This window comes from Mirounga angustirostris, unplaced genomic scaffold (assembly GCF_029215605.1).
Source record: "Mirounga angustirostris isolate CCGP_5_RB_7025 unplaced genomic scaffold, mMirAng1.0.hap1 SCAF_8, whole genome shotgun sequence".
Classification (NCBI taxonomy): domain Eukaryota; kingdom Metazoa; phylum Chordata; class Mammalia; order Carnivora; family Phocidae; genus Mirounga; species Mirounga angustirostris.
The window spans coordinates 30,466,454-30,493,474 of NW_026991716.1; the positions used below are offsets into that span (position 1 = coordinate 30,466,454).

The following is a 27,021-nucleotide window of genomic DNA, read 5'->3' on the forward strand; positions in this document are numbered from 1 at the left end:
TCAACTTGTAGGATTGATCCTCTGCACCACACAGATGAATCCTCTGTGTCACTGGGTATTGTCTTTGTGCAGTTTGTCGTCAGTTCCTGTGCGGGATTCTTGCCTCCTCAACTAGAATCTAAGCTCCCAGGAGATGGATCTTCCCCAGTACTTAGCAAAAAGATCGGCAGGGAAGAGCTGCTTAGTTCAGTGTATACTTGCTGGGTACCGGATATTCAGGGCCCCCTCACCTCTTTTGCCATTTTAAAGTAAACTCCCATTGGAGATCAAATACATACATGCTGCCATCTTCTTTTCTTCCCATACCTCTCTGTTCTTCTCCCTCTGCCTAGGTTTGCAATGCTTGGGTGGACTCATTCAGCTGGGTCAGCAAAGCCTTGTGCAAATTTCCAGACGGTGGTGACTCCTCTGAGCCCACAGTCTGAAACCAGTAGCCAGCTTTGCCCCTTGCAACAAAATGCACTTTTGTTGGTGACATCTTCAGGGGCATGTGGGGAGTTCGTTTGGGCCTCAAGGGTTTGGCAGAGCAGAAAGAAGGCCTCCTGTGCAGGGCATTGTTGGATAAGGGAGGGGCTGAGGGAAGATGGGTCACATAGACAGGGGCCAGGAGAGTGATTGCAGCACAGTTAGCGACATGGGTGGCCAGCCCTAAAAGACTTATATTCTAGCTGACCCCCCCCCCCCACCCCAGTCCTCAGGCAGGTCTCACAGCACCCAGGGCTGAGAATGGGGCCAGGAATTGGAAGCTAAGGCAGGGAGCTTCAGACTTGGTAGAACCAGATTTTTAAGCAAGGAAGTGGCCTAGAAAAAGCAGTAGTTAGGGCTCCATTTTGTCATTAGCAAATATTTAGTTTTCGGCTGACTTCCTTTTTGCCACCCAACATACTTTGACTCAATTCTCCCACCATGGGTGCAGAACATGCAAATTAATCACATCGTTACCTCAGCCAAACATAATTAGGGAAGTTAACTTGCTTTGAAATCCATATAATGTATCCTAAAATTAAACAAAAAAAAATTTTTTTTTCTTTTTTTTAATCCAGGGCTCTTTCCTTTTGTAAGTGTGGATTTTTGGACAGTTGATGGTAATTAACCATGAGAATAAAATTATTTTACTTTGCATTATAGAAAGTTCAGATAAAAGGACTACTTACGAGGTCTGGTAACCTGCCTTGTAGATACATGCAAATATTTGATTAGCCACCATTTCCCCCCCGGGATCCCCAAAGGATTGCAAGAAATCGGTGAACTGTTCTTGCTGTACACTCTTGTCACCCATAAATTGGAACTGCCGTACAGTGTGATGATCAGAATAAACAAACAGAAAGGGTAATAAGGTGCACAAAGTAATCACTGGTGACCTCAGCAATTTTATTAACAAATTTATTTCCCTAATTGGGTAAAGTATCTTCATGCTCGACTCAAGGGCATTGTAATAGGTTTCCACACTGCAGAAGAAGGAATTAATTAGAACTGTTTGCTCTTTGTTCCATATTTACACTTGTCCACCAGTCTTGTAAACATTGCGCCTGGTTTCTTCAGCCCTCCAGGCTTCTCTCTCCCGACTCCCTCACCCCACCCCCAAAATAAATAAATAGAAAGTGGATAGTGTAATTTAACAGCAGTGGCTCATCCTTTTGCACAGTCCACCCCTACCAGAAGCTGCAGTTCATGGTTAGAGCCGTTTTGTGGCCAGAATCGGGCAGAGGCATCACTTCCAATAGGTACTCGGACGTCTAGAAAGAGAGACCCTTGCCTCCACGGGCAAAATGGACAACCCGGGGTCTTGATTTGCCAGGGCTGTGTCTGGATTGCCCTTGCCCATTCAGACCCTGGGTAGGAAGCTGGTGAGACGGGCAGATCTGTCCCACTTCTTCTTGCCCCACCTAAATGCCTCTTAGGAAGATAAGAGACAGTCGTTCATGAGCTCTGTCTGCTCTTGGGGTGGGCAGCCCATGCGAGCAGAAAAACCATACACTCGTGAACTCACTCTTCTAGTCTTCTTCAAGTAGAGTTTTTTGCCTCACAGCTTGCCAAGACTTCAGCGTGACAACAAAAAGCATTTTTAAATGCAAATTCTCCAGAATCTCACTGTAATGCTGGCTTCTCCCTCATGCCGCAGCCCTCCAGTGTACTCCACAATGGTGCCGTTTCACACTATACAGTCCAGCCTCCGAAGACCAGCATTAGCAGATGCCAGAGTACGGGACTTACCTCTAGAGCTGGTTTCTGTAGCCGCCATTAATATACCCTGCCATGTGTGGCTTTTGAATGTGGATATAATTATGACAAAGACATCTAACAGTGTCTGGACTAACTTGGCTACCAGTAGGTCCCTTTTGAGAGCTATACTCCAGAAAAATCTGGATAGGCCCAACAAGCCTCATTCTCCCTCTTGAATATCCTGCAGGATCTGGATGAGGTTTTCTAGGCCAAAAATATAGCCTGGATCTGGTCCATCATAAGTGGTGTGCTCATTCCAGGAGCCTTTGTATGTTGTATGAGCAAAGTCGATCATCCGGATGTCAACTTTGGTGAGACCTCTGGAAGAGCTGCCGTGGGCCGTCTGTGGAGCCTCCTGAGGATGCAGGCCCCCTGGGGTCCTTTCTGGTGGCTCCTGCCCATCATAGATGATGAGGAGAGAGCTGGAGTAGAACCGGTACGAACTCTGGCTCCTAATGACCGAGAGGAGGGCCTGGAGCCGGCGCTGTATGGGCTCCAGGAGCTCTGTCCGGAAGCGGGTTCCGTCATGCAGGAACTGATGGAGGGCTTGTCGGAAGCCCTCGACAGAGAGTTTTCTTCCATAGTACTTGTCTTTGCAGAGAAAGTGCTTCTTATCAACTTGATAAACCTGGTAATAAAAAGAGAAAGAAGACGTGAAGAATTGCCAACTCAAGAAAAAGCTTGCAACTGCTACGGTTGCAGTGTTACAAGCTAGCATGACATATAAACAGATTTCCAGGAGATGCAGGGCAAGAATGGCTGAAATGAATGGAAGGATGATCTTTCATCAAGCACCAGAGGAACTTTCACATTTTAAAATGCTTTCTGTGCACGCCCTTAATAGGAATCCAAGCTCTACATATCCTTCACCCCACAAAGGCGACCCTCCGCCCATAAGGAAAAGCTTTGGATCGACTTTCTTGTGAATTTCCAGTGTCATCCTCCAAATCATGATTTAAACCCTGGCTCCTGGCCTTCTTCAATTCAAATATTAGCAAACCCAAGCTAGAACGCCTTAGTAGGAATCTGAGATCACAGCCAATGGCCTTGGAAAGCCAGCTAGATTCAATTTTCCCCAGCGAAGTTTATAAAGTCCTTTCTCTGCAGATTCTTTTTTTTTTTTCTCTGCAGATTCTAAGGAAACAGTCATGGCTCTTGGGGTAAAGCAGGGTTGACTGAAGATAAAAAGATGAAAAGCCAGGCTGGATGAGGTAGGGATGGGGTTTTCAGGCAGCCAGTGCAGCTGAGGGGAGCCGGGATGGAACGGGCAGGTTCGCAGCAGCTCTGTGGGACTGGTGGCTCCTCCTTGGCACCAGCTCCTCTCCCCCTCCCCTGTCATGTCTTGGCCACCAGAAGGGAGCAGATGGAGGAGATGCTGCTGGGGGGACAGTGGCAGCCGCTCCCGTTTCATTCAGATGGCACAGGCAGAGGCAGAGGCTGTACGGAGGCCAGTGGCTGGCGTGGCCATGACTTGGCTCACTTCTGTCTGGCACACCTGGGAAGGGCAGCCCATACCCGGCCAAGACAGTTTCTCAGGTCTCTCCTGCCTTCCGATTATGTGGTATGTTTGTGGAAAACCAGTGTGGGGAAAAAAATCAGAAAGCTATGATAGACTTGCTTTGGAGGGCTGGAGATGGGCTGTTAAATTAGCCGTCATAAATACATGACAGGCATCACTGTCTAAATAAATGAGATCATTTTCAGAAGATTGGAAGTCCGGAGAGAGATTCCATTTACACCCTAAACCATCACACTCCATTCTCTTGAGGACTGCATTCCCAGCCTTCCAGGGGACATCTGTGCAACAAATTTATAGACTCCACTCCCAGCTTCAAGGGGTGGCAGTTTCAATTAAGGAAAGCTTTAACGTGTACCGTCACACCGGTGTCTGGTTTTGCTTTGAGGAGATAGACGCTAAGAGCGAACAAGTGGGGAAAGTTTATTTCTTCCCGTTCTGCAGCCCCTGCCATGAGCCACATCAGAGCTACAAAAATGGGGTAGAGTCTGGGCAATAAAAAAATTAACCATTCCTTTGCCTCAGCTTAGCAGGCTACGACCTTCCCACTTCATTAACCAGAACAGGTAGCAAGAAGCAGCAGAAGACGTGGCGTAGGAAGAAGGAACGGCTAATAAGAATTCAGAGAGCAGAGTGCCTCATGGCACCTGAGAAGGAGAGGATTCAGCTGTATCCTTTAAGAGACTGAAGAAGCCATGGAGTGCACAGAGAGGCTCTTTTTCAGTTCTCTCCCCAGCCCCCCCTCACACACTGTCACCAGAGGTCTGCTCTCAACGTGGACAGGCCCCACGTGGCCCCTGGGAAGTTTCAGCAGCCGGAGACCCTGAGACCGAGTTTAAAAAAAAAATGGCAGCTTTTTGGCACCACTGTCCTGAAAGGGGCTCTTACAGAGATCCCAGCGTGTCCTAGAGTGGGATCTGCCCTTCCTGTGTGGGAGGGCCGTGCCCGGCTGCCTCCTGGGTGGCTGGCTCTGTGGGCAGTGGTGTCCGCTTGGGAGACACCCCTGCCCCGCAGTGCACACGCCGGACGCCCAGCCCTGCAGCAGGCCCTCTGCCACTGACCTGCATGCCACAGATGCGCACGCCCAGGCAGGCCGAGGTGCTCTGCGCACACTTCCTCACGTGGCGGGCCTTCTTCTCTTCGGACGCGTCATCCCCGTGCTGCCGGGTCCCCATCTTCAGGTCCAGGATACAGGGGTGCTTGTACTGTGATACGACGTTTTCCAGCAACAGAAACCCTGGTCACGCTAAGCTCAGGAAGGCTCTGTGGACATGAAGACTGAGGCCCCTGTGGAGGCAGCTAGCGCGCCTTGGCGGCTGCCTGGGACCCCCTCCTCTGAGCACCGTTCCTTCTCTCCCAGCTCCTCACAGACAAGCCCATCGTCCCTCTTGAGAATTCAAAGTATCAGCTTTGCAGGCTGCTTTAAGAAGTCCATTTATTTAGGGGGAGTTTATGTCTATGTGAGCTTCTTTTCCTTTTCCTTTTTGCTCTGAGGTTGGAATTAAAATGCAGGCATGAAATCCCTGGCAGGCCATGCCCAATTTACATTTTATGGCAGAAAATCATAAGGCTAAAACCTCGAGTCACTGAATGGGCCAATACCTTTTGGGAGAAGTGGGTTGATGTAAGCTTTGGAGATGAGTTGCAGGAATATTAATTTCAGCGGAGTAATTATACTGCAAAAGCTTCTTAGGGATTAGGGTTGCAGATGTGTCTTAGTAAATACTGTGAAACCAGTCACCCGTTTGCGGGAAGGAGCCCAGCACTGACAAAGGGGTATTTCAAGCCTAAATGTACTCACTGAGAACATGGCAGCCTGAGGATGAGGGGGGAGAACCTCCCCTAAAAATCCCCTGCTCGGGCACTTCCCTGAGGGGGGTACCACACCCCCTCACCCCATCAGCTCCATAGGAAGACATCTGCGGGGAGAATTTGGAGGGCTAGAAGGGAGGCTGGGGTGTGGGGAACCCACCCAGCCCTCTGAGCCCCCTGCCATCCCCACCCAGCATGGCTGTCATCATTCCTCTCTGCCCACAGAGACCCCCAGTCCAGCCCAGCCCCTCTGCCCAGGTGGCAGCGACACAGCCAGTGGCCTGGCCACGGGCACTGTGTTCAACTTAATTCCCAGTCCAACTTCCCCCATATTCTTTTATTTTTCTTTTGGAGAGATCAGATTTCTTCTAGGTCCTAGGTTTGAGGGCCTGTGCCTCGACGTCTCCCTCCTATCAGTCTCTCCCCGCCCACCCCTCCCCTGGCCCCGTGTCTGTGTCTCCCCCTTCTGCCCCTGCGCCCCTGTCTGTCTCTGTCACCTCCCTCCGGTCCCCCGCCCTCTGACAGGGATACGGTGCCGCTGGTTCTCCGGGTACTCAGTGCACAGGCGGGTCAGGTGGGCCTGGTGGCACTGCAGGCCCCACGGGTTGAAGCTCCTCCTCTCGGCCTGGTTCCCTTTAGCATCTTCCACCAGCGAGGACACCGGGGCATTGAGGTGGAAGTCAGACCTCAGGAGCAACGTGGCGGGGCTGCGGGAGAGGGAGGCGCACCACAGTCAGGGCAGCCTGGCCAGAGGGCCGGGGAAGGTGCCCGTCCCTGGGGCGGGGCTCTCCTGAGCTGGGCTCTGACACAGACTGTCCCTGGCTGCTCTCCACGCTGCCTGCAGGGTCTCGGAGTGCCCCTTCTGCCCCATTCAGGCCCTGGGCATGAGATCGGGCCACACTGCAGCCCTGGCAGGGCGTCTCTCCGAACCCCAGAAGAACGCATTAGAGCATGTCGCCTCCTCAGAGGGCTGGGTGGGGCCGGGGGGGGGGGCGTTAAATTCACTTGTAAGTGATCTGGGTTCCGCTTGCACTATTGAGGCGATGTGGTGTGGGAACAAGCGACCCTGCCTGGAATCAGAAGGCTGGGAGTTTAGGCTGTGAGCATGCCTTGTCGTTATTTCCTTGAGACCTCAAAGGCCCTCAGGGCTGGGAATCCTGGATCTTTGGTCCGCCCTCTCTCCTGTCCTCTGCATCTTGGCTTACCCATCTGTGAAATGGAGATAATGCGTACCCGCTTCCTGACGCTGAGCCAAGAGGCTTAATTAGATCCGTTGTGCTCCTTGGGGAAGGGAGGTACTTTCATTGTATTAGCTCCCTTTTGTTTCCCATAAATGTTTTATAAGTCCCCAGGGGTCCTTTTCATCTGAGAAAGGTCAGCTACATTATCAGAGGTTCTGGAGATCTCTCTGGGACCTCGGGTGCCCCGAACTGCCTGGTCTCCAAGGTCCCATGGGGGGCTGCGTTGACCTCTCTCCTCATCCCTTCCTGGCCGCTGAGGAAAGGTGATTTCGGACTGCCATTAACCACTTTTCCTTTGTGTCACCTCTTCTGGGTTTCTGCATTGCCCCCACCCCCATCTGGAGACATTGCATGGTCTCAGTGAAATCGGTATGTAATTAAACAAATATGCACCGAATGCCTGCTCTGTATAGGACTCTACGTTTGTGGCAGCCTCTGACGTAAATGCATCGGAGTCCTCCCTCTAACAAACTGCGTGAAGGAAAATTCATTCCTTTCTTTGGTTGCATTGGTGTTTCTAGAAGGAGGCTTCCTGTGAATTTGTCACTTCCTCGGCCCTTTTGGGGAGCTGTGGACCTTGGCGCAGGTGGGAGCGGAGCTGGTCCCTGCTAGGTTTCTGTCATCCTGCCATGTGGCCCTCACCTCTCCTCGAGCGAGTGAGCCAGCTGCCACTGGGCGAGGGGGTGGGCGCCACCAGTACCGCCGGTGGTCTGCTGGAGAGTCTGCCATATGGGCACTGCCGCCGACTCCGTGGAGACCTTGAAGGGCCCCCGGTTCTCCTTCAGCGGGGTGGCCACCAGGCTGAGATGGCCTCGGCTGTCTCTTTGGAGGTGCACCGTGATGGTGCCTGCAGAGCACACGGGGGGGGGGGGGGGGGAGATCAGACGGAATTTACCTGGTGGACACGTTGTAAGGGGTGACATCCTTTTGAATGGTAGTTTAATGGCACTGATCAACCTCCTCCCTCCCCCTTCCCTAACTCCTCTCTCAAGGAAGAACTATGAGGACTGTTCCAGAATGAGCCCAGGGCCACGGAGCCTGCAGAAAATAGCCTTGGGCTGGTCTGCTTCATTGCATCTCTCTGCCCTTTCATGCTTTGAACAAAGCCAGCCCTGTACATTTTGTTCCCACCTTCTGGCTCCTCGGTGCACGGTGGCACATTCCCAGTCACAGCAGAGCTGTTCCAGTGCGGCCCAGCCTGGGGTCATCAGAGCTGGTCCTCCACAAAGGGGGCCCCCTGCCTCAGGGTGGCTGTGAGGGAAGCTGGGGCCCATCCCATTCCTCCCCTCTGCCTCCATCATCCTTCCTCTCCCTTCCCTTTCTCTCTGTCTGACCAGCTTCTTCCAGGAAGCCCGCCTCAGACAGCCTTCCGGGGCTCGGCCTCTGTGTCCCCTTCATTTAGACCTCTCCCCACACCCTGATCTCTGGCTTTAACACGGATGCCCACCATCTCCTTCAGTTAGACACACAGCACATGAATATTACTGACGGAACATGATTCTGTGATAGAAGACAGGAGACTTGTGGGGTTTCTCCAGCTACAGTCACTCCTGACCATCGGTGTTTGTAATCAAGGCATGGCAGCCTGCTCTAGTTGCTGCTTGTGAGAGTGGAGAGTGTGAGGAACCCCAGTGAACAAACGTGCTAATTGGCTTCTCCTGGACATGGGCCAGGTCAGGTAATTAGGTCTGGCACGCGTGTCACCGGCTCTGTGGTCACCGTTTCGGATTTCTCGCTCTGGCGGCACAGTCTGGGTCTCCCCCCATGGGGCTCAGCGTCTGAGCTAAGTGGGTGCCCGGCCGCGCTAGAGTTCTGGTGGAGATGGAGCTCTACTCTTGCTGGTGGCACGGGAGATAGCCCCACAAATGGCTTTGCGAGGACTGGCTCTCTAGAGTCCTTGGTTCCCTGTTCTTCCTGCAGCTGATGCCATGACTGTTCTGGTGGCTCCTTTTCCCACCAAGCCACCCTCCACCTGTCTCCGCCCTGCTTTGTGCCTGCCAGGTTGACCCTATGGGGTGCACCAGTGGCTTCCTCGGCCCTGGTTTCCCAGGGGTTGGGCCAACAGAGGACATTGGCAGGAGATGGGGTGAGGCAGGAGAAAGATCGAGGTATTTATCCCACTGGTTCCCTCCCTGCTGCAGCATGGTCCTGTCCCTCTGTGGCCTCCCTTTCCCTGTGTCCGTGACCCCATTCCCTTCAGGCCTAGGGGTAGTCACAGCCTTTCAGGGGTGCTGGTCCTGAGTGCCTCATCACCCCCGGTCCCCTTAATCCTGCGAGCGCTTCTATGAGCCGTCCCTTTGAAAACTCTCTTCACTTAAACCCCGTTCAGTATACCGCTCATTTCCTGCCGGGACTCTGACTGAGAGAAGGTGGGCTGCATGTGATCAGGTCCCCTCAGGTATTTATTTCCTCCCCTGGCCACTTGGTCACTTTCTCAGCATAAGTGGTAATTTCTGCTAAACCAGCACTCAAGGCAGCTGATTTCCCTGCTTGCGTCCCTGCCCAGGCTGGTCAGTGCAGACGCTCATTTTCAGGGCTGCTCTATAATTCAGCAAGTTGTTCTTCAGGGCCATCTGTGCCTAGCTCAGCGGTCTCTCTGGGCTAGTCCTGTCATCTCAGATTCCCGGTGCCCTAATTTCGCAGCCTGAGAGTGACATTCAGTTCTTTCTAGCTCCTTAAAAAAATTCTGTGTTGTTTCAGCTCATCTCAGGCCCCTGAGTCCCGGGAATGAATGATACTGCTGCTAATACTGTACCTGAACCTGGCGTTTTGTCGTTTACCTGAACCGGGCATGCCCACCAGAGGGGCTCTGCTCATGATAACTGGGGGCTGATGGCAGGTCAGGAAAAGAGCTGCGTTGGTCATAATCACTGCCGTGTGCCAGCTCCCGGGCCTTTCGTCTGTTACCATGGAGTGATGGCAGGCCTGCGAGGCCCTTGCCTGTAGTCACCGAGACTCAGGAGATGGAATGATGTGCCCAAGGTCACATAGTAAGGGGTGGAGCTCTGAGAAAGGCCACAGCAGACGTGGCTATGGAAGAAGGAACAAGCTGTAACACGGAGCCAAGGGCTTTATCGGGAGACTCCGGTGTGGTCACGCTGTGTTTACTTGTGCGGGGATGAGGCACGCTCCTATCTGTCCTTATCACATTTGCTTTGGCCATTGTGTTCCGTGGGAGCGAACAGAGAAACCTGTTTTGGGAGGGTCATCAGTACAAAGGGTCGAGAGTGCCAAGAAGCCCAAGGATGTGGTGTCTACTTTTCCGTTCCTATTTCCTCAGGCAGGAGGGCTGGTGTGCTTGTTCTGGGGAGGAGGGCCCACCTGGATGCCAGCACCAGGCCCCAGAGCCCACCCCCTGCCATGGGGAAAGGAGAGCGCGCTGGCCTCCTTGCTTGTCCTTGGGGAGCTTGGAGCCTCCTGGCTGCTGGGGAGCCCAGGACGGTGTGCCAGCCAAGGGCGAAGCCCTTTTGGGTCTTTTGTAAAGTTCAGCTCACCATCTGACCTTTCCCGCTGTGGGACTGTGGTGACACGCTCGCCAGAAACCACTGTCTCTGGGAGCCCCAGCCCCACGAGGCCTCCCTGGAAGGACAAGAAATGTGACCTTCCCCTGCTTCTCTGGGCTCCAACTCTTGTCTGATCTCATCAGATTTGAGTGTCTAAATAAATGGAGGCAAGCAGGGGTGCAAAATAACCCAAAACCAGTAAGATCCAAAAATCATTTCTATTTCTCATATTGTCAGAGCTACCCAAACTTAGTGTCCCTGCTCTGTCTTCCCGCACGCCTCTGGCTCTGTGTCTCCACCTATCCGTCTTCTCTCCCACATCCCTCTCCAGCGCAGCCCAGACCTTGCTCTGAAGCCCGAGACCCATAGCAGATAGCCGCCCTGCAAACGGTCTCCAGTTGCCAGCTCTTTACTGCAGCAGCCTGTCAGTGGAATCCAGACCCCTTGGGACTTGGATTAGTTTTTAGTCAATTGTGTTGGTCCCAGCGTGGGACCAACTTGCTTTGTGTGTCCATGGGGCTAGGCCTGGAGGGATGTGGGCTCCCAGCACTCTGCCGACTCTGCCTGGGGCAGGGGGAGGAGCAGGGGATAGCTTCGTCTGCCTGCTCCCAGCCCTCCCCAGGCACCTCAATCTGCAGTCAGGCCAGCTGGGCAGACAGGAGTGCTTACAGCCACAACTGCCATGCCCAGAGCATCTCAGCAATTTCGGTTTGGCCAAGCAGTTCCCCAGTCTCCGAGAATATTCTGTCATGTATTTATTTTTAAGCTCATGAGAGCATTTATTCACATACTCAGGAGTATGTCCTTGCTCACCCAAGGCTGACAGGTACACTGGGAGGCAGAGGGACGCAGCCCCAAGATGTTGCCATGCCCGAGGAGCCCAGCAAAAGGTCCGGGCAAGCTCCCGGCATGGGGAGGCCACCCTTAGGAGTGACGTCCCTGTCCAGTGCTCCCTGATGCCATCACAGTGCAGGGCGGTGAGAAGGGAGAGGGTGTGCTCCATGGCACTCAGTGGCCACTACAGAAATAGCCCCTCTCTCTGGGGCCCTTCCCAGGGGGAGAGAAAGGGAGTCCCTGCTGTGGCAGCCTGACCTGAGGTCACTTGTTGAGTGACTCTGGGCAAGTCACATCCCCTCCTTCATTGGGCCACAGACCCCCTGAGCACCGGCATCCGAAGAGCCCATCTCGTGGGTAGCAGTGGCTGGTGGAGTGGGCCTGGGTGGCCAAGAGCCCACACTTGGGAGCCAGACCTCGGACCTTTAATCGTGGCTCTGCCTCTCACTGGCTGTGTGGCCTCAGGCAAGTCATGTCACCGCTCTGGGCCTCGGTCTCCTCACCTGTGAAATGGGGATAATAGTAGTGCCTGCCTCGGAAAGTTGTTACGAGGATTGACTTGATACAGGGGAACAATTTACAGTTGTGTTTGGCACTGAGTGAATGCTGAGGGTTAGCTGAGACCACTTTTCTTATCCGGTGAAGCAAGAAGCCTGTGCAGCCTGGGAGCCCTTGGAGGGACCATTTCCCGTCTGAAACCTGACCTCAGCTACCTGCTCCAGGGATCTGAGAGTGTGAGGGTCCTGGTTCTGGGCCTTTCTCTGCTGTCTCCCTAGATGTGCATTTCCTTAAGTGGTGCCTGGCCCTTGGCACTCCACAGACCGCCTTCTGGCTGTTGAGTGAATCCACATTTCTGCACCACGGAATCCTCATGTTTGGGTATCACCCAAGTCTGTGGGCTCTACCTCACCCTCACCCTCAGCAGGGCTGTGTGGTCTCCCCTGTGGGGTGTCCTGTGGTTCCCTGACCCAGCCCCCTCCCGACTTGTGTGGAAACACCGTCTCCTGGGTGAAGCCCCAAGGCAGAGCCTGGAACATGCTCTGTGGCCATTGGTATGTGTAGCTGGGGTGCCTTGGCTTAAGTTAATCTATCAAGTTAGCAGAGCCCTAAGGCAGGCGGTACCAGGGATGGGCCCGATCAGGCCTGCGGGGCAGGGTAGAGTAGGGGTCTGGACAGTAGACCGGTGCCTGAGGGTGCCCAAGAAGGGTGCCATTCTCCCCCACCCAGAGGAATGGGCACGTGTAGATAGGACACAGGAAAGGCACCAGGATGGGGTCCTGGAGACCACGCAGCCTCTTTCACTTTCCTGCTCTGCCTGTGGCTGCCTTGGCAATCTGTCTCAGCCCCAGAGCTGTGTCCAACAAGCGTGAGATGCTGCAGGCGGGAGGCCACCCCACACAAGACCCTGCCACCCCTTTGCTAGGTTGAGTTCAGTTGCGAAAGGACAGACATTCATTCCAGTGGGCACTCTGACGAGCTGGGCAGCGACCCACAACTGATGGGCAACCCTGGCCTGCGGCCCCAGAGGCCCCAGGGGAGGCCTGCACAGGCTGCACACCGGCCACCCGGCCCTCTCTCGCAGCGTGTGATGCTCATGGGTCTCATCTCAGACTCTCGGAAGGTCTTGGCAAGGCGGGACTGAAGTGGTGCTTGGGGCTCAATGCCTTGGCCCCCTATCAGGTGAGTCTCAAGCTGGGACATGCTGAATACAGATTCCTGGGCCCTGACCCCAGGGGTTCTGGGAAGGGAGCCTGGGAATCTGCATGTGAACCCCTACCCCAGCCTTGATCAATCCCAGAGCCCACTCTGAGAAATACCCATAGAGCTAGGCCCCATCCTTCCCACTTATTTGATCTTTGAAATGCAAGTGAGTTTTTGACTGATTTGGATGCTATAATAACTTTTACTACAGATGCTTATTCGAGGGCAAAAGCTTGTATTCACAACATTCAAAGACCTTTAAAAGAGGTCTTTTCTCTGGGCACTCATCCCATTGAGGGCTGGCGGCTGGCAGTCATGCCCTGAGCCCTGTGAGCCGCATTTACTGAAGGCGGGTGTGGACAAAAAGCCTGCCCCCTGGATGCTGGCCTGCTGCCCAGAGTGCCCCTGCCTGCAGGCCCCCAAACGGTGGCCCTGCCCACCCAGACTTCACTCCCCAGAACCCACCCTGGACTCAGAACACACATGCTCTGTGCCCCACTCCCCCACCTCTACCGGGAAGGCAGCCCGTGGCCCTGGTTTAGCCACTAGAAGAGGATGAGGAATTCTGGTTTCCTAACCGTGTCAGGTCCCAGCTCCTTCCCGCCCTGACCCAGACCTGAGGCTCCTGCCACCCGCCTGGGTCTCCGGAGGGAGGGGAAGGAGGCCTTGGCCTGCCCTGTCTGTCCCAGCCCTGGTCACAGGACCCAGCCATGGCGCTCCTGAAACACGGAGCAGATACCCTAGCAGGGCAGCGTGGGGCCGGGGTATCATTTTATTCCATTCTCAGTTCCTTGAAGCCTAGTGGCTTGAGCTAATTTGTAGGGATGTCAAATGGCATTAGACTCCAGGCCCAGAGGCTCGAGAGTTCAGAGAAACTAGGACAGCGAAGGCCAATCGGGCTGTGGGAGAGGGGCTTGTCTCCATGTCAACCCTCACCCGCAGCACGGTGCCCGGGGAGGCGACGGGGGACGCGCACACGAGCCCGGCCTGGTATGGTGGGCACAGAGCCACGGCTTGCCGCCTGGACACTCACCCTTGTACTGCGGAGTGAACCGCTTCATGGCCAGAGGCAGCGATTCGTAGAACCTCTGCTCCTGGAAGATGAGGGGCTTGCACACGGTGTGCTCGTCGTACTTCATCACGCTCAGGTGCCCCCCGACCTGGTGCAGGAAGGGCTCTAGCCGCACACCCACTCTGGCGTCCCCAGCATCCGTGCTGTCCTGCACGACCATGTGTCCGCGGGGGGAAGGCCTGGGGTAGAAGTGGCAGCTTCCGGACAGGAGGCGGGGCTGTCAGTGGTCCTCAGCTCTTGCTTTCTTGGCCTCTATCACCGTCAGAGCACAGCTGTCCCTCTGTCTGTCGGCCTGGGAGGGGGCCCCTGGAAAGCACAGGAGGAAGGTGGAAATGGTGTGAGGGAGATGGGGTGCTGGGAGGAGCGGAAGGACCCGCAGTTCCTAGCCACGACCCACCGGTAGTTGAACAAGACCGTAAAGAGGCATCAGTCACTTCTAGAATAATCTGTTATAAGAAACTAGAAATGGTGGTTGCTCCAGGGAGCCAGGATGAGAGGTAGACTTTTCTAAATACTGTCCTGTGCTTTTGAATTTAAATACTAAAACATTTTTTTAAAAAATCAAATAATACAACCATAGGCTTCCAGAGCGCAGAGACTGTGTCTTAACTCCTCATACCATGTTTCCTGCCTGCCTCTGGGAACATTTGTCGCAGGCCCAAGAGGAGAGCAGAGTCCCTGCTGTCAGGGCACTCGGCCTCTTGCAGGGGCTCAGGGGGTACAGGAAAGCTTCACTTTGGTACAGCACAGCTGTGCACATGAGTCTGCATTATGGCTCCACGACATAATTGCCATGTGACTCTGAAAAGTTACCAAACCTCTCTGGGCCTCAGTTTCCGCATCTATAAAATGAAATAGTAAGGATACTTACCTCATGCACGTAGGACAAAATTGAGATACAGCCCGTGAAAAGGTTAGCCAAGGGCCCAGAGCTAAGTACTCAATAAATGTGATTTATCATAATTACTTCTAGCGTTATTGCCGGGGTGGTCATATCTTCCCAACAGCTCTGGGTTGTAAAGAAGGCAGTGTTTCTCACTGCTGCTTCGGACATGAGGGAAGTGGGGACCAGACCGGGCTCTGGTGCGGGCCAGGGGCGAGGCAGGAGGAAAGGGGGGCCTCATTCTTTACGACCTGCCGCTCCCTTTTCCTCCCTGAGGGCAGGCTTGCTGAAACTCCGGGCTGCAAATACAGCCCCGCAAGACATCCTGACTTTGTCTCAGGGGAGTGCCCAAGGAGACACTGAGGGGAGGCTCTTCTGGCCACATTCGTCCTATCCCATCTAAGAGGACATTCCCACAGGGGTGCCCATCACCACCGAGTTATTAATACCCTCTCCTCTGCTGGACTCCTGGCCAAGGATGCCAGCAAGCTAGGCAGCACTGGACATGATTAATGCTCTAAACGACCTCAGTCCAGACCATGGCATGGGCATGGCCAGCTGGCTCCATGCAGGGAGTGCCTGTCCATTTGTTCACGACCCCAGCTCAGAGAGACCCTCCGCCACCCACCTGGACCTCTGGCACCAGGTGGTGCTGAAAGCCTCAGCCCAACCCATTTATCCCCACCCCCACCCCCAGCCCCCCAGGGGTCTCTTACGTTGTCTGCTGTCTTTCTGAATACAGAGTGCCCCTTTAGGAAGGGGGAGGTGTTTTGCCTGGTATGTGCATTTGCTTTGCCAGGTGCAGGACGAGGCTTCTGAGAGCTGCCTGTGTGGCTGGAGCACGAACGGGGAGGTTAGGGTTGCCGGGCCAGGCGGCAGGGGCAGGGGGGAACCTGAGGCCTAATGGCAAGGGGCTGTGCTGACGCAACAGCCTAGGCCTTACCTCCGGCCTGCTCTCAGACTGCACAGCGGGAGCCCCACTTGGAGCCTGTTCCACGAGCTGAGAAGTTGGTAGGAGGCATCTAGATGCAGGGGCAGACCCGAAATCGGCTCAGGGATAAGTTGATACGGGACAAGATAGCACAACTGCTTGGCAAACCCAGTCCTACTTGCCAGTTTGGTGAAGGCAAGAAGGAAGGAAGAAGAGAAAAACCAAGGTGGCCCAGCACCAACCAATCAGGCGTGGCCTTGCTGAGCCAGCCCAGCCGTGCGGACGCATCCAGGGGGCATCCCAGGCGAGCCCTCGTGCTGGCACGAGGGGCAGCCCACCACTCTTCTTCCCCACACTCTAAGAGGGGCTCTGAGGACATCGGCGTCGCCTCGCAGTGGTGGCATTAGGAGGAGATAAAGTAAGTGGTAGTAAAGCCAGAGAGCTTGTTGAGGGCCAGGCAGGCAGTGTTCCAGATGTGTTGTATAGATCAACCCGCGCAAGCTTCACAACTACCTGACGAGGTAGTGTTATCAGCCTGTTTCACAGATGGGGAAAATGAGAGGTTAAGCAACTTGCCTGTGTGCACCCGCCAGTAAGGAGGAAGCAGACACCTTCGCCCCGTCGCGCCCTTCCCCGCCAGGCAGCAGGGAGGCTGCGGGCTGCTGTGTACACACTTTGAAGGTCAGAAAATTGAGCCCCAAGGGGGCTGGGACTTGGCCAAAGTCACCTGTAAGTCACTGGCTGTGCTGGGACAGGACCCAGGTTTTCTTGTGCTCCAGGCCTGGTCTCTCCCTTCCTGACTACCCCTGGCCTGCCCTCCTCCAACCTGGTGAAGTGAGTGCATGTCCCAGTGTGTGTGTGGGGGCGGGGGGCGCGCACCTCTGCAGACACCATCATGAGGTGTCGGGGCAGGCCAACCTAGAGCCAGGGCTTGGTATTGACCTTCTTGGGACTTTCTGGCTGGGGATGTCAGCAAGACCCAAGAGGCACTGTCATTCCCCGATATTCTCAGGAGCCCCCGGCTGAACCTCAGCACAGAGCGAGCCAGGAAGATCCTGGGCCTCCAAGGCACAACAGTGCAAACTTAGGGTGGGTTGGTAGTGATGGGGTGTCTGCTGGGTAGTCAGCCTATACTTCTAGAAAAATCTACATTTGGGGCGCCTGGCTGGCTCAGTCAGTAGAGCATGGGACTCTTGATCTTGGGGTCGTGAGCTTGAGTCCCATGTTAGACATAGAGCTTACTTTAAAAAAAAAAGTTTTAAAAAAAATCTAGACTCAACAGGTGGGGAAGCTGAGGCTCTTCCTCTCAAGGGTCACCTTAGGGTATAGAAGAGGTGCTCTCTGAGGGTCCTGCTCCTGACTTGTATGGTCTGTGGTTCTGACACAGGTTGGCGGGAAGGGGCAAGAGGGAGGATGGAGGGCAGGGGCATTAGCCCCTGAGCTAGGCAGGTGGGCTCTGCTTCCGCTCAGGGAGGCACTCTGTGGCTTCCCCTTGGCACTCAAGCTGACCTTCCATGCCCAAGGAAGCTTGAGGTTGTCTCTCTCTCACTGTGTACAGCCTCCTGCTCTGTGGGAATGAGCTAGGGAAGACCTCCATTCTTCCCAGTCCTCCCTCAGAGGTCCCAAATAAATAATTCAAACTGACGGATCTTTCTCAACCCAGACCTTCCTTTTGCCACACACAGGTACATCTGTCATTGGTGTGGGCCTTGGCCTTTGGTCAACGCCCTGTTTCCTCAGAGCACTGGGCAGGAAGTCAGGAGCCCAGATCTGTTCCAGGCATTCCCACTAGCTTGCTGAGGCCCCTGGGATGAACTCGTAATGTTCGTCTGAGTCTTGGTTTCCCACCCACTGCTATAGCCTTGTCACGATGCTCAGATGACAGAATGCACAGTATTCCTTTGTGCAGTCCTCTTCCCAAACGTCTCCACCACTCAAGGCTTATCACTGTGTGGGTTATTCTCAGGACTGACTCAGCTCCGGTGCTGGGAAGGCAGGTGAGGCGCCTGCCTGAGACAGGACCTTACGCCCCCTCTGACACACTTGCTAAGTACACTGGGCTCCCTTTAGTGCATCAAAGGGAGACAAATGTCCTCTCTCCAGCCCACACTTCCCTCTGTGGCCCCACAGCTGGCCCCTCACCCAGCATCCTGCCCTAGTGTTCCATGGGGAGGGAGAAGAAGGGGGGGAGGGAGGGAAGAGGGTGAGATGCCCCCAGCCCGAAGAGCTCGGCTGGAAGCCCCCTTCCTCAGGAGTCGTGGACAAATGACCCCATCCCCATGTCCTCCTATCCTGTCACTGGGTTGTATCCTGAATGAAATAACTCTGGGCTCACTCCAGGAGATTCAAGAAATCTCTGAAGGGCCCTACTATGCAGCTGGTTGTTAAATGAGGCCCCATGGGGCCCGAGTGACAGCCAGCCTGCCACTGGTCTGAAAGGAGGGTCATGGACAGCAGGGCCTGCAGTTGTATTTGGCTTCCAGAGTGGAGACAGATGACAATACCAGTGATGCCAGACACAGGGACCGAGGCCGCCACCAGGCTGAGGTGGATGGGGGCCTCGTGGCTCGTCACTAGCAGTTGGCACATTTTATTTCCCGAGAGTCTGTGTTTATATAATCTCTACCCACATGCTGAACCCGAGTTCATTAAAAATTACAGAAGATACGCCCCTGTTCAAGCTTGCCGCTCCCATTTTAGGGATGGCAGGTGAGACCACAAATCAGACTTGTACCAGCTCAAACTTAGACTAAATTAGTCATGAACTGTGTCTTGCGAAAGCCTGTCAGCTCCTTATATCTGGAAACAAGCTGGCTGACTGGTCATTGTCGGCGCTGTTCGCACATAGTCTGGTTTTTCCTGTGGGAATGTGGTATGATTGCACTTTCCTTGCCCTTTGAAGGTAAGTGAAGCCACATGATTTGCTTCCGCCAACATAATGTGGATGGGAGTGACCTGTGTCACTTCCGGTGGGAGCTTTAAGGGCAAGCCATTGCCCATGTCCTCTCTCCCAGGCCCATCTTGGAAGCACAGCCACTCCCTGAGCAACTGTACATGTTGGATATGTGGCCCGACAGAGAAATACATCTCTGCTCTAGGAGGCCCCTGCGATTTGGGGGTGGTTTGTTATGTAGCATGGCCTTGTGCATCTTCACCAATGCGCCAGCTCACAGCCAGATCCCCAGCATGGAGCCCGGAAGTTGAAAGGGACTTCCCTGGAACCAGGCACTCAAATACTTCATGCACAAATATATTCTATGTAACAGGAACCACTCCTATGAATCTCCTGTGGATCACTGGCTGTACAATCACTATCTCCGTTTCTGAAGCGAATCATGCTCAGATGGAAAAACCGAGGGTCTGAGATGTTGAAGACTGTTCACACAGTTGGGAGCTGGTGAACACTCTAGCTGGGGTTCAGCCACAGCGAGCCTGTCTACTCTAAAGGCCTCAGGGCCAGGTTCCTGTCTGAGGCCCTCTCCACTGTGTGTGCCTCCATGGCCTGCATCAGAAACGGGAACCTTCCAGGAGCTCGCACCCAGCTGAGCAGCGTGGTGCTGGTGGACAGGGTCCAAAGGGGCACTCAGCAGTGTGGATTTGCAGGGCCAAGGGTGAAGGGCTCCCACCTTCAGGCCCATGTAGACCTTCCCGAAGCCACACCACCACAGCGTCATCTTCAGACCAGAACAGTAATACCTCGGAGCATGATAACCTCTCAGGCGTATATGAACACTTCTGTGATTACTAAAATACAAATTCATTTAAAGGCATTATTGAGTTCCTAGTAGTTTTTATCATCATTTATTTTCTCAATCAGCAGATACTAAAAGTATAATGAGTATCGCAGCGGGGACTCATAGGGAACAAATTATGTTGAAATTGGGTCCTAGTCGAAAAGTTTAGGAGAGGTACTGCTGTCTCCTAAGGCGGGTGCAGTGTCACGGGTCCCGGATGGAGTCTGAGGGGGGAGAGATACCAGCTGGGCCTGGGTCTGGGGGAGGCTGAGGAGGGCCTGTCTTGGTGGTGGGGCGGGGGGCAAAGGGAGCAATAGGGAAGTGGCCAGCACCGGCCAGGACACCAGAGGGAGGGCTGTGAGTGGCGGTAAGCCTGACCTGCTTCCCTCGCTGGCCTAGAGGGGGCCCGGCCACACAGACCTGGGGTGCCTGTCTGGCTCCTGCTCAGGCCAGGGAGGAGGGGGTTGCCTGAGAGGGTGAGGTTGTGGAAGCCTTCAGGATCGCATCCCAGTAAATCTGATGGGGTGGGGGGCTGGGAAGCGTTCTGGGGCGGAGATAATTAAGATCAAAGGAAGACCGCAGTATAGGATGTGTCGGCTGCAGATGCAAAAGCAACGTGGTTTATGGCCTGCCCGCTCGCCTCTGAAGCTCTACCGTACATTTTGCAGGCCTGCTGGAGCCAGAGGTTTGGTACAAGTACCATTCGATGTCTTTGCGATGCCCGAGGGAGCATTTTGTAATCTATTAGAGAGGAGAGGACCCGAAAACCATTTAAAACTGCTTAGGTCGTAATGGGCAGGAGGATTTTGGAGTTTCTCATGTGGCAGAGGGTTGTGCATCATCTGGGCCATCCAGGCTGGGAAAGCACAGGATTATTTTCTGGGGGGAAAAAAGCCATGTTTTAAAATCCATTCTAAAAATGACTCAAGGGCCACAGGATCGTGCACCCTCCGTCTGCGTGCCCTCCCCCCACCCCCCACCCCCCCGCCCGGTGGGCTCAATACCGAACACTGCGGGACTTCACCCTCACCTCCTCAGCCATGGCTGAAATATGTGGCTTTGCAGAGCGTCTGTTCCCCAGGGAAGGCTTGAGACCCAGAACCACGGAGCAATGCTTCATATTCCTCCGTCACACAAACTATTTTGGGGCTGATTTTATCCTTTGAGAGAATTTTTTCCTCTCTCCTTTTCTCTTAACATTTAAAATCTCCCAATGTTCCTCCAGTTTGAGGACCAAATGCGATTTTAATACAGTGATCATTAGTTTAGAAGCCCTTCAGCCACTGACAAATGTCCTTAGCAGAAGAAGCAATGTTCTGAGCTTGCTGTCGGGGCGGGAGACGCATGGGGCAAAGATGACTGCAGATCCCAGTGCCACTGGAAGGGCTGCTCTGGGGGAAGGCAGAGGCTGGAGGCTTCTCCCTCCCTGACTCCTACCATATCTTGACCTCATGACAGCACCACGGGTCCTCGGGTGCCTTGGGCATAGGGCTAGTAATGGCTCCAGCAGCACCCCCCAACTCCCTCAGGACCTCACTCCCTTGAAGCTGCGTCCAGGATCTTGGATACCGCTAACCACCCAGATGTGCACGTTTCCCAACCCTGACACCCTTCCCCACACCTCCCCACCTTTTTCTCAGTATTGTGATCAGCAGTCACCTGCCTTACGTAAGAGGCCTTTGAGCCAGAGACAGAAGGGTTTGGCAGTGGTTAGCATGGCAACTTTGTGGCTGCAGGAAGAAACGACCTTTTAAGGTCAAAATGCAGTCATGGGTGGAGCAAACGTGTGAGCGTGCAGATGAGTGTGTGAGTGCGTGTGTGTGAGCGTGTGGTCGTAGTCCTTCAGACCAACTCCCATGAGCCGGCCTGTTCAGGGAGAAGGCGAGCGGGCCTTTGCCCAGCAGGGGGCAGCAGCAACCATGCGAGAGCCGCCCTGAGCCGGAGTCCCTGGCCCAAACCCCACAGCCAGCCAGCCCCGGCTCCCACCAGGGAACACATCCCTGACCTGGCTTTGCCACGCCTGCCCTCAGAGAGCCCAGAACGGCGGTTGGGGGCCCCTACCTTTCCCAGCTCTTTTCAAGAGCTCAGAAGTTTCCATCAAGGTCGATGTCCCTCCACATTCCCTTCTCCTCTCACCACGCCCTACTTTTTCTAAGGGGTGCCTGGCTGGGGGGAGCTTCCTGCCCATGGTGACGCATGTTCTGAGGAGTGCGGTGCCTGGCTCCATATAGAGGATGAGGGACCCCAAAGCCAGGGACAGGGTTTGCCGAAGAGGGGACAGGGCATATGAGCTGGAGGGCACATCCGAGCTGAGGGGAACGTGGTCCTCAGCAACCTGACTCACCCGCTCCCCCCACCGCGGGGGGCAGCGGGACCCCACAGTCCCAGCCCTGCTGGATGAGGAAGAGTAGCGGCTCTCGGTGAGCCCCTGCATCCTGGACTCCTCCCGGCCTTTCATCTCACTTCCCGGAACAACCCAGTGCTCATAAAGTTGATTGCCGATTGCTGTTCCCTGTGGCTGCTGGTGAACAAGATACCAACCATATGAAAAGGATTTATTCAGGTGCCCTGCTCAGAGCAGATGAACGTAGGGGGAGCCCCAGGATGGCTCAGCCTGGCCTGCCACCCCCAAGATGCCCTGGGATAGAGCACACCGGGAGGGTCTCAGGGGCCACAGGCCTTTTGCAGTGGAGGAGCTTCTCAGATCCCTGGTAAGGAGCTGGCTCTGGGGGAGCACAGCACAGGAGGGGACTGGGAGACCTGGTTCTGCCCCAGATTCCCTGTCCCTTTCTCTCCGGGCCTCAGTTTCTCTTTCTGTACTGAGAGCTGTCTGATTCAGCCCTAGTCTCCCTCTCCTGTGGGACAACTGGGCCTTTAATTCAGCAAGTCAGTGTGGTGGTGGGTTGGGGTGAAGGTGGGGAGAGGCGGCTGGAAGAGACACTTTCAGATTGAAGGGACTTAAAAGACATACTGACCCATATACCTTGACTGGATCCTGGTCTAAACAAAGCAATAAGGAACATCTAGCGGGCCTTTGGGGAAATTTGAATATGAACTCCATGTGGCCATTCTTCGGGAGTTGTTAGTTTTGTTAGTGGGATAATGGCATTGGGGTTATGTAAGAACCTCCTGAGGTACTTTGGGGGGAATGCTGTGATGTCCAAAACTTACTTCAAAGTTTAGCCTTAGAGCACTCAGTGAAGCAAGTATGGCGAAGGTCAGACAACCGTGTAAATCCCTGGGGGAGGATATGCAAGAGTTCATGATATCATTCCCTCTACTTTTTCCTGTAGGCTTCAAGTTTTTCATAGTAAAAAAAGTTCAGATATAAACTGGTAGCTTTTAAAACCTGTGGCAGCCTGGGCCCTGCTCCACGGGATCTGAATCTCTGGAGAAGGAACCTGGCATGGGGGGTTTTAGATCCCCAGAGGTCCTGAGGACCATGCCAGGCTCAGACAGGTTCGGCTCTCAGGTTTACTGAGGGTCAAGAAGAGCCCATGGAGAGGGGGCCCCCAAAACTCTGCTGCTGCCCAGGGCAGGGGCCCTTGATAGTGCCCGTGGTCTACCAGCAGTCCGTGGGGGCGCCCCATACCCAGGCCACGGGCTGGTGCCCACAGGCCCTGACATCATCCCAGCCTAGCCACCCCCCCCACCGCCCGAAGGGTGAGACTGCTGGGACAGGACACGCCGTTCCTGGAGCCCAGGGCTTGCTGCCCACATCTCCTGGGGCAGCTGCCTCTGTGAAGGGTTAAACAGTGGGAATCATTGGCTCCAACCCCTGCACCTGCCACACAGCTTCCTCTGCCGTCCCTGCTCCCCCAAAACCGCCCTGCCTCCATGCAGGAGCCGAGGTTAGAGACTCCCAGACACCCTAGGAAGGGTTGGAATTACTCTAGGGGCAGGGGGCAGAGATGGGAGACGAGCGAACGACAGAATTTCTATGTCCCTGAGCCGACCCCCAGCACCCCGTACACACAGGTGCACACACATGTACAGATACACACCCAGACAGACTGGCCCCTCCTCAGGTGGACCCCTTGTTGGGGGTGGGGGTCGTCCCGTCCTGGATGGACCCTCCAGGCCCTGTCCCCCGAGGCGGCACTCACCAGGGGCTCCTTCCTGGAGGGACAGCAGGGAGCGTGTGGAAGGGGAGGTCCAGGGGAACGTAGACTCCTCTTTCAGTGCCTGCCGACTGCAGGCCCTTCCCGGTGTCCCAGCCCTGTGGACTCACTGTCCACGACAGCGCCCGTGGAGAGGTCTGCCCGGCGGGCCTGGGGAACGGAGGTCACCTGACCCTCGGGCAGGGCTGGCAGGGGCTGGCGCGTCCAGCTGTCAGCTGGTGTGTGGCTGATGTGAGCAGGGCCTGAGGGCCGAGGAGGGAGGGGGAGTGAAGAGGAGGCAGAGGAGGGGAGGTCTGAGGGGGAGAAGCGGTCTGCTCCGCTGCACAGAGGGATGTCAGGCCCCTGATGGGTTTTTGATGCCTTGAGGTAAGGCTAGGCTAGGGGGTCTTGTTCTCCCTTCCCCCACCCTGTTCCCCCACAACTTTACTGCCAGTTTGCCCCAAGCCGTGGCCGCCCAGAGAGAGAGAAAGTCATGCAGGAAGCCAGTCAGCCAGTCAGCCAGTCAGCCAATCAGCGCTCAATCAGCTTGAAGACAGTCCAGTCGTTTTTGAGGCCCTTGTGTGTTCTGGACTTGCTCCTTGCTCAGCAGGGCTGACCCAGGAACCTGCCAGACCAGTGACTGTTGTCAGGGCATTACAGTGGGGGTGGAGGAAGGGGTGTTCAGCAAGTTGAAGGGCAATCCCCGTGTATTTGGTGGGCGAACATGGAGCTTAAGGGATACCCCTTGCCCAGCCTGGGGGGGAGCAGGGAAGGCATCCTAGAGGAAACAGCCATCAGAGAACTGAAGGACAAACAGGGTCATCCAGGTTAGGGTGGGGAGAGGGTGGTGGGAAGAGCATGTTAGCTAAGGGAAGAGCACGTGCAAAGGCCCAGAGGCAGCAGGGAAGCGGGTGGTCAGGGAGGTAGAGGCATTCAGAGCCCCGAGCATGCAGGAGGTGGGGAGTGATGACAGATGAGGCTGGGGTAGGGGAGGCAGTCCTCACAGGTCTCCAACCTTGGCTTCTCAGAAGAAACTGAAGGGCTTTATATCAGGAAGGGCCAGGCCCAGGTTGGCATTTTGAGCACATCCACTCTGCTTTGAGGAGAGTGGATCAGGGAGGAGTGGATCAAAGATGGGCAGGCAGGTTAGGAAGGTGCTGGGTGCTGTCCTCCAGGTGAGCCCAGCCTGGTGGGGAGAAGAGGCAGTGGGGTGGGAGGGAGTGGGTGAGTTCCTGAGATGTTGAGGAGACAGGCTCGACAAGGTCTGGTGACATGTAGAGGGGGAGAGATGGGGTGTGGGCAAAGGACAGAGGCTTGTCAAGGGACAGGCTTCGGGTCTCAGCGACTCTGGACCAAGTATTAGGTCTGAAGTCTGCCTTTCAGGCAACTCAAGCTACTCCAGACTTCTGGCTGTAGTTCCCTTAGGCCCTGGGTGCCCTGCTAGCCTGGGGCCCCAGCCTGCCCCTTCCCAGGCTTCTCTGAGTGTGGGCACTTGGCCCCTGAGGCTCAGCAGCAGCCATGGGCCTCAGCCTCCTATCTGGCCACAGGCTCTGCCCAGGCTCCTTGGTCTGGTCCAGCCTCTCTCTGACTCTGGGCCACCTCCCCCAGGTCCTTGCCTCCCTCAGGGTGCCCTCACCTGTCTCCTAGTTCTAACAGGGCTCCCCCAGATTTACTGCTGCAGCACTGAGCCATGATGGCTTTTCCATCCCCTCAACCCCCGTTTCCACGTGTCTGTGGAGAACTTTATTCCACACCGACAGCCTGTCCGCCCTCACTGCTCATGCATGCAGATGAGCCCCAGGCTTTGATAGGGGCCAAAATGGGAGGTGAGACAGGACTGGAACGTAGGTCTCCTGGCCCTTGTCCCAGAGGTCCCCCCATCACTGTCTGTGCAGTGTGCTCTGCGTCCACTCTGGGGCCTGGCGTATCACCAGCTGCCAGACAGATGTGTTAGAGGCAGAGAACAGTGTCCCGGGGAGGCCACGGCAGGTTTGGGGGCTGCTGGCAGCTGCCCTTCCCGTGGCCAGCCTCCTTTCCCGTCCCCACCCTGAGTCCTCCCCGCACCCAGACAGGGCAGAGGCCTGCAGGCATGCCAGGGATTCCTGGGCACCCTGAGGCTGGGTTTAATGGGCTGAGGATCCCACGCCTCTGCTGGCTCCCCAGAGCAGCGGATCACATTTCACTGGGGCAGGCAGATGGTCAGGCTGCTCTGCGAGCCTCCTGTGTACTTGGTCTCTCACGCTGGCTGCCTATGTGCTGGGCTCCGGTTACCTAGCCCTGGAAGAGAGGGTGTGACCTCCTTTGCCCCCAGCCCTCCCCCACCTTCCCATCCCCACCTGCTGGACTCAAAGCCCCGTTCTGGGAAACCTTGAATCAACACAGGGCTGAGCCGCACCTGAGCCATTTGGTGGCTGAACCCAGGGCCTCAGGAGGGTGGGACCACATTCCAGTACTTGCTTTCTGGTTTTGTTTTGTTGTTGTTGTAAAGAGCAAAGTTCCATATTGACTTCCCATGCATCCATTTATTTAACATCATTTTTGAGCCCCTACTATGTGATCTGAGACACAGGGCAGTAAACAAAATGCGTAGGGCTCTGTGGTCACAGAGCCAGTGATCTGGTGCTTTCCATGATGCAATCACATGAGCCACTTTATTTGTTTCCCTACTGTGGCCAAGTTCTCTTCATGGTCATTTTGCCAAAGCTCAGCTTTACCTGCAAGATACCTGAAGCTAAGCCTTCTTCTACAGCTATGTCTGGGACCCCCTCTGCCCCATGACAACTCCCTGCCCACACTCTGGGCCTGATCCTGCCTCTCCTCCAGGAAATCAGCCCTGACCCATGAGGCTTGTCTGTGGACACAGCATTTCAGGCCAGCTCTTGGATGCCACCATTTGGAGGCAGAAAATGCCTGGGGCTCATAAGCACACAGCTGCCTATTTGGGGGTCACCCTGCTGGCTCAAGGCAAAGGGGTGCTCCCCCTTCAGCCCTCCCCACCCAACTGACCTTCTTGGACCCCCCACCCTCCTTCATTACTGCATTCCCTGGCATTTTACCCATCACCACATCCTGTGAAGTTCAAATCCCAAACTGGACTCCTTTTCTCCATCTCCACCACCCTGGCCCACCACCCTGCCATCTCCCACATGGATGGCTTCAGTGGCTCCTCATGGTGTCCTCCCTTCTCACCATACCCCTGCTCCTATAATCCATCCTCCCCAGAGTGATGCTTTGAGATAATTCAGGTCATGTCACTTACCTGCTTAATACTCTTCAATGGCTCCCTGACCTTAGAATAAAGTCCAAAGCCCTCCCTGGAGCCCAGCCCTGCCCACCTTCCCAGCCCTATCTCTGGGGGTGCCCCCTCACCTTCTGTGGTCTAGCCATACCTTGTGCAGGGCCTTTGCACCTGCTGTCCCTTCTACCTAGGATGCCCTTCCCTCACCTCTCTGCCTGGCTAACTCCTCTTCA

The 27,021-nt window shown here is 55.1% G+C and overlaps 1 protein-coding gene across 2 annotated transcripts; it reads right to left on the reverse strand.

Annotated features, from left to right (window-relative positions):
- Positions 1 to 2,066: 2,066 nt before the first annotated feature.
- IP6K3 (inositol hexakisphosphate kinase 3) lies at positions 2,067 to 24,032 on the reverse strand. Of its 2 annotated transcripts, none has more exons than XM_045866718.3 (6): positions 23,557 to 24,032; positions 13,864 to 14,208; positions 7,435 to 7,639; positions 6,083 to 6,258; positions 4,801 to 4,976; positions 2,067 to 2,851 (listed from the first exon to the last, which is right to left on the reverse strand). In XM_045866718.3, exons 2-6 carry the CDS (start codon positions 14,060 to 14,062, stop codon positions 2,384 to 2,386), a joined length of 1,224 nt encoding a protein of 407 aa, XP_045722674.2. In that variant the 5' UTR covers positions 14,063 to 14,208; positions 23,557 to 24,032; the 3' UTR covers positions 2,067 to 2,383. The 2 variants fall into 2 exon arrangements, with proteins under 2 accessions (XP_045722674.2, XP_054361795.2); XM_054505820.2 differs by lacking the exon at positions 23,557 to 24,032 and adding an exon at positions 23,455 to 23,549.
- Between the last annotated feature and the right edge of the window lie 2,989 nt (positions 24,033 to 27,021).

Excerpts from the sequence above, each read along its gene's own strand:
- IP6K3 (XM_045866718.3), bottom strand. The coding sequence starts at position 14,062 with ATGGTCGTGCAGGACAGCACGGATGCTGGGGACGCCAGAGTGGGTGTG. Across the intron at positions 7,640-13,863 it reads GTTCACTCCGCAGTACAAGG|GCACCATCACGGTGCACCTC; the intron begins GTGAGTGTCCAG and ends TGTGCTCTGCAG. Across the intron at positions 2,852-4,800 it reads TGCGCATCTGTGGCATGCAG|GTTTATCAAGTTGATAAGAA; the intron begins GTCAGTGGCAGA and ends TTTTATTACCAG.